General features: G+C 41.6%; 1 protein-coding gene across 3 annotated transcripts in view; it reads right to left on the minus strand.

The window, feature by feature from the left end:
* Positions 1-9711, minus strand: part of LOC115461248 (dynactin subunit 1-like) — a 188975-nt gene extending 179264 nt beyond the window's left edge. Inside the window, exons 1-2 of one of the 3 annotated variants that reach the window (XM_030190949.1) lie at positions 9611-9711; positions 8930-9178 (exon numbers count right to left, since the gene is read on the minus strand). In XM_030190949.1, the coding sequence (XP_030046809.1) occupies positions 8930-9157 (228 nt within the window). In that variant the 5' untranslated portion in view covers positions 9158-9178; positions 9611-9711. Of the gene's footprint in view, positions 1-8929; positions 9179-9403; positions 9485-9551; positions 9573-9610 lie in introns of those variants that run through there. The other 2 variants (XM_030190951.1, XM_030190950.1) reach the window with 2 other exon arrangements.
* Between the last annotated feature and the right edge of the window lie 402 nt (positions 9712-10113).

Below are 10113 nucleotides of genomic sequence, written 5' to 3' on the forward strand. Positions count from 1 at the left end.
AAACTTCTTCCATTTATTTTGGCTAGAGAACGGAAATTTTATCTTCCCTTCACATTACAAATAACTCTCCTCATAATCGGAGCTAGATCTATAATTACATCTAACCCTCCAGGACAACAAAGAAAAACCGTACAGCAACCTGCATCAATTGGACCATCCAAGAATATCAGAACCAGAAACTCTAAAGTTCATACCTGCAATCTGTGAGTTAAAAAAATTATTTTAACTATATAACTATTTCTAAAATTCTGAATCTGTTAAGATTCCTTAAAACTAAAAGCAACTACCAATCCTCCTACATTGTCTCCAAAGAAATTCACATAGAAGTGCTAAGTACAGCCATTTGTTTCTCTATTGCTGGAAGGCTTTGATCTGACAGGGCTGGTCTGAACTTACAACTTTAAAAAGGTCTGTTCTTTTAGATTATTTAAAGCCTTAACCCTCCATTGCCAACTAGTAAGACTGCTGATCCACACAGTAAAATTTTGCCTAACTAGCTTCTAACACAAAAAACATGCCTTGGTCCCAAGAGCCGTGAGAGCATCCCAGTGGTGTGAGGGAGAGGAAACCATAATCCCCACAAACCAAAGAGAAGGCAAAAGTGAAAGAGGTCAAACACCTACATAACAGTATTTAAAGGATCACCTCATTGCCACACCAAAGCTACCCCCAGCAACCCCAGACCACCCTTGGGGAACTATAGGACTAGTGAATGCCAGATCAGCTGCAAAGAAATCCTCAGTGATCCATAATGCCATAATTGAACAATATCTTGACATCCTAGGAATAAGTGAAACCTGGTTAGATGAAATTGGGGGTTTACCATTGGCTAAACTATGCCCAACAGGCTTCATCATCAACCAAGACCAGGAAGACGGGGTGGAAGGGTAGCAGTCTTGACTCGGGATACAATCAAACTGCACTGAATATCCATCTCCCAGCTACATTAATCTGAATCTCTTTTAATCCAACTTGAAGAGGAGAAACCAATCTGGCTGCTCATGGTATAACGAGCACTTCGTAACAACACTTTATCTGTGCAAGAACTCCTAGACCTAGTTACTCAAGTGACCCTGAATTACCCCAGGCTGGTGATCATGGGAGACTTCAATCTACGCATCAAAACCCCAGATACCACCACAGCTGCCTTTCTAGACACGACGACAGCACTAGAATTTACACAGGTGATCAATTATCCAACCCAAGAAAAGAGTCAAATACTAGACCTGGTATTCTACAAAGGGGCAAATATCCCAGAATTCTTGGATAACAGTATTGAAATAACACCTCTATCATGATCAGACCATCTTCTAATTAAATTTTCCCTAAGTGACCACCTGAAACAAATGGGACCTCTCAGAGTTTGGAAGGAGATCAGAGATATAAAAAAAGCTGACTGCTGAAAATTTCCTAGAGGCCTTGGACTACCCACATGTGGATGAAAAGACAACTACAGTGCCAGAACAAGTTGACATCTGGAATACACACTTAGCCAAGACATTAGAAAAAACAGCACCACTAAAAAAGGTCTTATGCCCCACTCACAAATGCTCACCTTGGTTTTCTCCAGAACTTCAGATCCTTAAACACAAAGGACGGAAACTGGAAAGGAGATGGCGCAAATCTTGCCTGGATGAAGACAGGCTAAATTGTAGGACGCATACAACAAAGTATCGCCAAGCCTTAACAGCAACCAAAAAACAGTATTTCTCTCAATGCCAATTCAACCAAGCACTTGTTCAGTATAGTAAACAGCCTACTGCAACCCCCACAACAGAACCAGCCTGCCCAGTCTAAACTGAACTGCAATGATTATGCTGCATACTTTGCCAACAAATTTAAAATTCTCCGCCAGGATTTACAGTCATCCACCCAGTCCCCAACCAGTCAAACAGGGGTGGACAAACTCGCCCTCTCCTGACAGATACAGATGGGACAATTAATTCAAAGACAGAGGAGATACCTTCGACCAACTATCTGCTTCCTCTACCCCTGCCCATCAAACACAGTGCAGCAGGTAAGTATGGGCCTTATAAAAAGGTGCCACAAAAATTGTGAACACCTCTCTTTCTAATGGGCAACTACCAACAGCATTAAAAAGGGAAGGACAAACTTGAAAGTAACAGGCCAGTATCCAACATCCCGTTTCTAGGGAAACTCATAGAACGAACAGTCTGTAATCAACTTAATCATTTGCTAGAAGAGAGAAACTGGCTAGATCCATGTCAATCTGGATTCAGACCTGGTTATGGAACAGAAACGGTCCTCGAATCCCTAGTAGATGATCTTCATAGAAACCGAGACAAGGAATTTGCCTCGATGATAATACTACTAGATTTCTCAGCAGTTTTTGACACTGTGGATCATGATATCATGCTAGCACGACTGACAAACAGGTATCAATGAAACAGTACTTGACTGGTTCAGATCCTATCAGACAGGCAACAATCCATAATATTTAAAGCAACTCATCACCACCATGGGCACTGACCTGCGGGGTACCACAAGGATCAAAACTATCACCTATTCTGTTCAATATCTACCTCAAGCCACTAGCTGAGCTGATTCGGTCAATGGACACTCAGTTCTACATCTATGCAGATGATGTGCAGCTACTCATACCCATTGAACCTGACTTACCTACAGCCTTGAATAAACCGATTACTTGTCTAACATCAATTCAAGAATGGGCTAAACACAACAAACTTTGCCTGAACCCAAGAAAAAAACGAGTTTCTCTGGGTCCCTAACACAAGTGGATATTTACCAGACATCAAAATCCCTTCTGGGAAGTACACACTCCCCTCAAATCACAAGTCAGGAACCCTGGAATACTTCAACACTTACTATGATTACCCAAGAGCTGCTGCTGCTGCTATTTGCGACAGCTACGCTGCCTCTCTCCTTACATTGAGAAGTTAAATCTTATCCCAGTTGTGCATGCCATGATAACACCAAGACTGAATTACAGCAATGCACTATACAATGGTCTGACTATAAAAGGCCTGCACCAGCTCCAGTTGATTCAGAATGCAGCAGTAAGACTCATAGAATGTTGCAAGTGACGTGACCACATCATACCATTTATACTAAAACTTCATTGGCTACCAGTACAATACAGGGCTAAATTTAAAACTCTATGTCTGATCTTCAAGGCCCTGAGTACCTGAAGAACAGGATGATCCTCCACACACCACTAAGGTCCTCTCAAGGACTATCACTAACCACACCCTCTCCAAACGACATTACACAATGTGATACTCACAAGCAAGCCTTCTCCAGAGTAGCCCCCACACTCTGGAATGCACTGCCTGAAAGGCTCCACTTAACACAAGACTATCTCTATTTCAGGAAGCAGGTGAAAGCTTGGCTCTTCAACCAGGGCTTTAATGCAAGAAGTAACTAACGTGTTGGTCTCGCTCACATGCTAAAAGAAGTGGAAAATGGACCAATGACTCCAGAGACTGGGACAGCTGAGTCAAAACTGGGAAACTTTATTACAGACTTGACACAGATCTGTGTTTCGGCCACAGACCTGCCTCAGGAGTCTCTGCAGTATACGTACTGCTGTAGTACACGTTCGGGTATGAAGCCGCTGAAAAAAGTGGTCTTGATAAAGACCTTTAAGTTTTAAATACCCCGCAGCAAGTATTTACGTTACTCGTTGCGGTGTATTTAAAACTTAAAGGTCTTTATCAAGATCACTTTTTTTCAGCGACTTCACACCCGAACGCATACTACAGCAGTACGTATACTGCAGAGACTCCTAAGGCAGGTCTGTGGCCGAAAGACAGATCTGTGTCGAGTCTGTAATAAAGATTCCCAGTTTTGACTCAGCTGTCCCAGCCTCTGGAATCATTGGTCCACTTCTCACTTCTTCTTTTAGCTTGCTTGTCTCGTGGGATTTCACTGTTCATCCACCTAGGTGGATCACCCAACCCAGCCTCACTCACAAACAAGGACTGACTCAGGCTGCACATACTGCAGGAGGACATGTTTATCCACTCCTACCCTAGCTAGGATAATATTTAACCATCTCTCTGACCTCATGTGCAACTTTCTTTTCTAACTCTTCTTACTCTCTTACCTATCTAGTTGTCACATCTTTGCTTTACCCTTCACTGTCAATTAAAATGTTCTATTACATATTGTGTTGATATTGTAAAGTAGTATACTATGAGGCATATTTTCAAAGCACTTTGGGAGGCTAAGTGCTTTGAAAATGAGCTTGTATGCCATACTTTGTATTATTTGAATATATTTACTGCTGTAATTGCCATTGCTTGTGTTTGATCTATTATTACTGTACACCGCCTTGAGTGAATTCCTTCAAAAAGGCAGTAATCAATAAATATCACCTCCCTGCCTCTTTACCCCAGAATTAATAAAAACCCTGGGTGGCAAGGTTGTGACTATGACATCATATTCAGCTAATAATCCAGGAAGTGAATGCCTTGTTGCTTTTATTATTGCCTTTAAAATATATATTTTCCCCATAATGTTCTTAATCTTGAACACTCACTCACACATTCAAACCTGGCAGCCACCAGCACCAATGCCACAGCGAACTCTTGGTGAGTAACTCTTCAAGTTCTTCCCAAGTTTCTTACCATATTCACAGTAATTCAGAGTTTCAATTTGTTAATGCCCAGCTTTTAAAACTAATATCCACCTACAAATCTCCATTCCAGCTTATTAAAGTATACCCAGTATTTTGCTTTTTTTTAGCCAATACATGTGTGTGCATTCTGGGATGCACTAGTATACTAGGAAATACATTTAAAAATTGCAGTAAGTTTCTGATTAAATTATAATTTTGCAGAAATTCTGGATTCTACTGTATTAAGCATCACAACAATTGCAGGATCATGATGTAGGTTCAGAAATGCCATCCACTTCAACCTGATATCTCCACAGCCCTGATCTATTTTTATCTTAATTTCTAATCAAATTAGATCACTGTTCATCAGACAAAGTCTAGACAGTCAAAAAGTAGAAGCAAGAATCCAGCAAAGTTTCAACAAGTGTAAGGTGGATTTGGATATAAACCCAAGATCAGCAGCAATATGGTAATATTTTTATTGGAAAATCACATAGATTGAATATAAAAACCACCTGACATTGCCATGTATTGCCTTACATCTGATGCCCCTGAAGCAAGTGTAACTTTTAATAGAATATCTTCAGATGCCTAATATTAATTAAGGATTTATACTTTTCAATGTAGCCACAAAAAACACAAGCCTGAAATGCTTACAATAAATCCTACAACGCAGGCTAGCGTTGAGAGTTAAAACTCAACACTCCAAAAATTTTCAGTGCCCAGTGCAAGAGGTCCTTCCTTTGCAAACTGCATGATTTAAACCATGATGCCATCCTTCTAGTCTCCACAAGTCTAGATAGCAAGACCTCCTGTTCAGGAGGAATGGATCCTAAGGAGCTTAGCCGAGATTGGGTGGCAGAGCCGGTGGCAGGAGGCGGGGATGGTGCTGGGCAGACTTATACGGTCTGTGCCAGAGCCGGTGGTGGGAGGCGGGACTGGTGGTTGGGAGGCGGGGATAGTGCTGGGCAGACTTATACGGTCTATGCCCTGAAAAGGACAGGTACAAATCAAGGTAAGGTATACACAAAAAGTAGCACATATGTGTTTATCTTGTTGGGCAGACTGGATGGACCGTGCAGGTCTTTTTCTGCCGTCATCTACTATGTTACTATCTCTTAAGGGAGGATAAGAAACCTGGAGCTTCTGGTACTAGGATGTAAAATGCAACACATTGCTATACTTTTTTATCATCAATAAAATAAAGCCTGAACTTTTCTCCTCCAACCTATATCAAACTTCTTACCTTACTCTCTCCCCACCATCAGATCTCATAGCTCTCATTTTCTCATAAGCAGGAAAATTTATTTATTTGCTGCATTTGTATCCCACATTTTCCCACCTATTTGCAGGCTCAATGTGGCTTACACTATGCAGCTATGGTGATCACCATTAACGGAATGATAATACTAAGGAGTGGTACAATCAAGATACATGAAATATCACTTAAATTAGATATGAAAGGTAAAAATCAATATAATTTTGTAGCAGGTGCATAAAAATAGAATAATACATATAAAACATTCAATACTGTTAATATGATGAAAGTAACCAGATTGGAGAAACCAGTGTTAATTTGTTCTGATACATTTTAGGTATTAAGTCTTTGTGAATGGTTTGTGTTATAAGTCTCTTTGAATAGTTTTGTCTTTAGTAGTTTCCGAAATAAGCAGCATCCCCAAGAAAGTAAGACCTGCGAACTTGGGCTGGCAATCCCTGTACTGGTTTGCCTGCAGCTATTACCACTGCTGCTGCTACCAGGGACAGAGAATAGGAGGGACAAAAAGCAACCAGTAAAGAGGAGTAGAAAAGGTAGCAGCAAGGAATTAAAGGAAACAGTAGAGTGCATCTGGCTATACCTAAATTCAACACCATAACGTAATGAAGTAGAAATATTATTCAGTAATATTGGCAATGCTTTCTTAATCCTTATAAAGCCTGAAGTCCAAAAAAACACCTCTAACATAGGTAGTCAGAACCAGCCCCTAAAACATGTAAATGCCAACAACACACATTTACACCTACTCTTAACATGTTCAGATACTTTAAGCATATAACTGCATTAAAAAAAAATTTTAATACATGAACTTGAACGCCTAAACATGGTGCACGTATAAGTGCATGTACATAAGTACATAAGTAGTGCCATACTGGGAAAGACCAAAGGTCCATCTAGCCCAGCATCCTGTCACCGACAGTGGCCAATCCAGGTCAAGGGCACCTGGCACGCTCCCCAAACGTAAAAACATTCCAGACAAGTTATACCTAAAAATGCGGAATTTTTCCAAGTCCATTTAATAGCGGTCTATGGACTTGTCCTTTAGGAATCTATCTAACCCCTTTTTAAACTCCGTCAAGCTAACCGCCCGTACCACGTTCTCCGGCAACGAATTCCAGAGTCTAATTACACGTTGGGTGAAGAAAAATTTTCTCCGATTCGTTTTAAATTTACCACACTGTAGCTTCAACTCATGCCCTCTAGTCTTAGTATTTTTGGATAGCGTGAACAGTCGCTTCACATCCACCCGATCCATTCCACTCATTATTTTATACACTTCTATCATATCTCCCCTCAGCCGTCTCTTCTCCAAGCTGAAAAGCCCTAGCCTTCTCAGCCTCTCTTCGTAGGAAAGTCGTCCCATCCCCACTATCATTTTCGTCGCCCTTCGCTGTACCTTTTCCAATTCTACTATATCTTTTTTGAGATACGGAGACCAGTACTGAACACAATACTCCAGGTGCGGTCGCACCATGGAGCGATACAACGGCATTATAACATCCGCACACCTGGACTCCATACCCTTCCTAATAACACCCAACATTCTATTCGCTTTCCTAGCCGCAGCAGCACACTGAGCAGAAGGTTTCAGCGTATCATCGACGACGACACCCAGATCCCTTTCTTGATCCGTAACTCCTAACGCGGAACCTTGCAAGACGTAGCTATAATTCGGGTTCCTCTTACCCACATGCATCACTTTGCACTTGTCAACATTGAACTTCATCTGCCACTTGCACGCCCATTCTCCCAGTCTCGCAAGGTCCTCCTGTAATCGTTCACATTCCTCCTGCGACTTGACGACCCTGAATAATTTTGTGTCATCGGCGAATTTAATTACCTCACTAGTTATTCCCATCTCTAGGTCATTTATAAATACATTAAAAAGCAACGGACCCAGCACAGACCCCTGCGGGACCCCACTAACTACCCTCCTCCACTGAGAATACTGGCCACGCAATCCTACTCTCTGCTTCCTATCTTTCAACCAGTTCTTAATCCATAATAATACCCTACCTCCGATTCCATGACTCTGCAATTTCTTCAGGAGTCTTTCGTGCGGCACTTTGTCAAACGCCTTCTGAAAATCCAGATATACAATATCAACCGGCTCCCCATTGTCCACATGTTTGCTTACCCCCTCAAAAAAATGCATTAGATTGGTGAGGCAAGACTTCCCTTCACTAAATCCGTGCTGACTTTGTCTCATCAGTCCATGTTTTTGTATATGCTCTGCAATTTTATTCTTAATAATAGCCTCCACCATCTTGCCCGGCACAGACGTCAGACTCACCGGTCTATAATTTCCCGGATCTCCTCTGGAACCCTTCTTAAAAATCGGAGTAACATTGGCTACCCTCCAGTCTTCCGGTACTACACTCGATTTTAGGGACAGATTGCATATTTCTAACAGTAGCTCCGCAAGTTCATTTTTTAGTTCTATTAATACTCTGGGATGAATACCATCAGGTCCCGGTGATTTACTACTCTTCAGCTTGCTGAACTGACCCATTACATCCTCCAAGGTTACAGAGAATTTGTTTAGTTTCTCCGACTCCCCCGCTTCAAATATTCTTTCCGGCACCGGTGTCCCCCCCAAATCCTCCTCGGTGAAGACCGAAGCAAAGAATTCATTTAATTTCTCCGCTACGGCTTTGTCCTCCTTGATCGCCCCTTTAACACCATTTTCGTCCAGCAGCCCAACCGACTCTTTGGCCGGTTTCCTGCTTTTAATGTATCTAAAAAAATTTTTACTATGTATTTTTGCTTCCAACGCTAATTTCTTCTCAAAGTCCTTTTTTGCCCTCCTTATCTCCGCTTTGCATTTGGCTTGGCATTCCTTATGTTGTCATTTTCACAACATATATGCACGTAAACCAGAACTTTTATAGAACTGTGGAGCTTTTTCATGTGTAAAGTAGGCTTTACAAAATTACTTTGTCATAGTAATATTTTTTATACATCACTTGAGTGGCATTCTAATCCTTGCAAATGCTAATTCTGCAGCAAAGTTTGATTATTTTTAGGTCATTATGGAAGAAAACAATTACCTGTGACTGTCGTACAAAAACACCATAGTTCTCCTCACAAGTGAAGTACTTCCTGCCCTGTACAGTTCCATCATTCTTGCCCTTAGCTTCATCCAAAATAACTCCAACCCATTTTCCTGATGCAAACAAGGTGGCACCAACATAGGCAACAGTACCACGGTGTCCTTTCCCGATAACTTCTACCCGCAAGCCTACTTTCACAGCCTTTCCAGTCGCTTCCATACTCATACTGGTCCCAGTATTTGGTACCTATAGATAGAAGAAAAAAAAAAAAAGACAGGCATGTTCTTATTCAAATATGATATTCAAATATGAACTGTATCCAATTCTTAAAACTGCTGAACAAGGGAGGGGCAGGAGGAAAAAAAAATCTAGATTCTATATTATACATTAAATAAGAAAGTTGTTCCCAAGCCTGCCACAATAACATCTCATTCCAGTCTATAATTGCAAGTAAGCCCAGGGCACACTGACTAGAGTTAGAATGGGTCACTTGCGGCTCAGGAGAGAAATTCAAAGACTCCAAGTCACACGCATTTGACTGCCCTCAGACGCCGAGAAACACCTCTTCAGGCGCGACCAGTCCCTCCCTTTCCCCGTGGACCCCTGCCCTCTCTTCCACCTTCCAGGTCCAGCGTGTCAATCCGGAAACTCTCTCTCAAATGTCTTCCCCCGTCCTACCTTCAAAATCACACCAGAAGTCACCGACTCTACCGATTTCCTTCTCCAATACCTCCCTCCCTTTGACACAACTTCACTCCCTCAGCAGAGTTCAGTCCAACTCCTACCGGAAACAGGAATTGTGCCAGGGCGGAACCAATGAGGTTTACTTGAGAACAGAGACGATATGACGTCAAAACATTGAAGCCACTTAGGTTAGTCTGTGTTTCCCTTTCCCCGCGCAGCCGACGTTCTGCGTACACTCAAAACAAACAACCAAACCTATGAGCTGTTACATCCACGTTGTCGTTATTTATTGTTGGTAGCATTTTTATTTCATATCACTTATATTTTCAAACATGCCAGCATGTGCAGCACGGAAGTACACAACGGAAGTATAATAACGGAATAACTTCATAGGTAGAGTAGTAATTAATTTGTTATAAATCGTAATCTGTGACATTTGGAGGGGCTGGTTATAGGGTCACCCTAGCACTGTTCTAGTCCCCTAGATATTTTTTTTC

This window comes from Microcaecilia unicolor, chromosome 2, assembly GCF_901765095.1.
Source record: "Microcaecilia unicolor chromosome 2, aMicUni1.1, whole genome shotgun sequence".
NCBI lineage: Eukaryota > Metazoa > Chordata > Amphibia > Gymnophiona > Siphonopidae > Microcaecilia > Microcaecilia unicolor.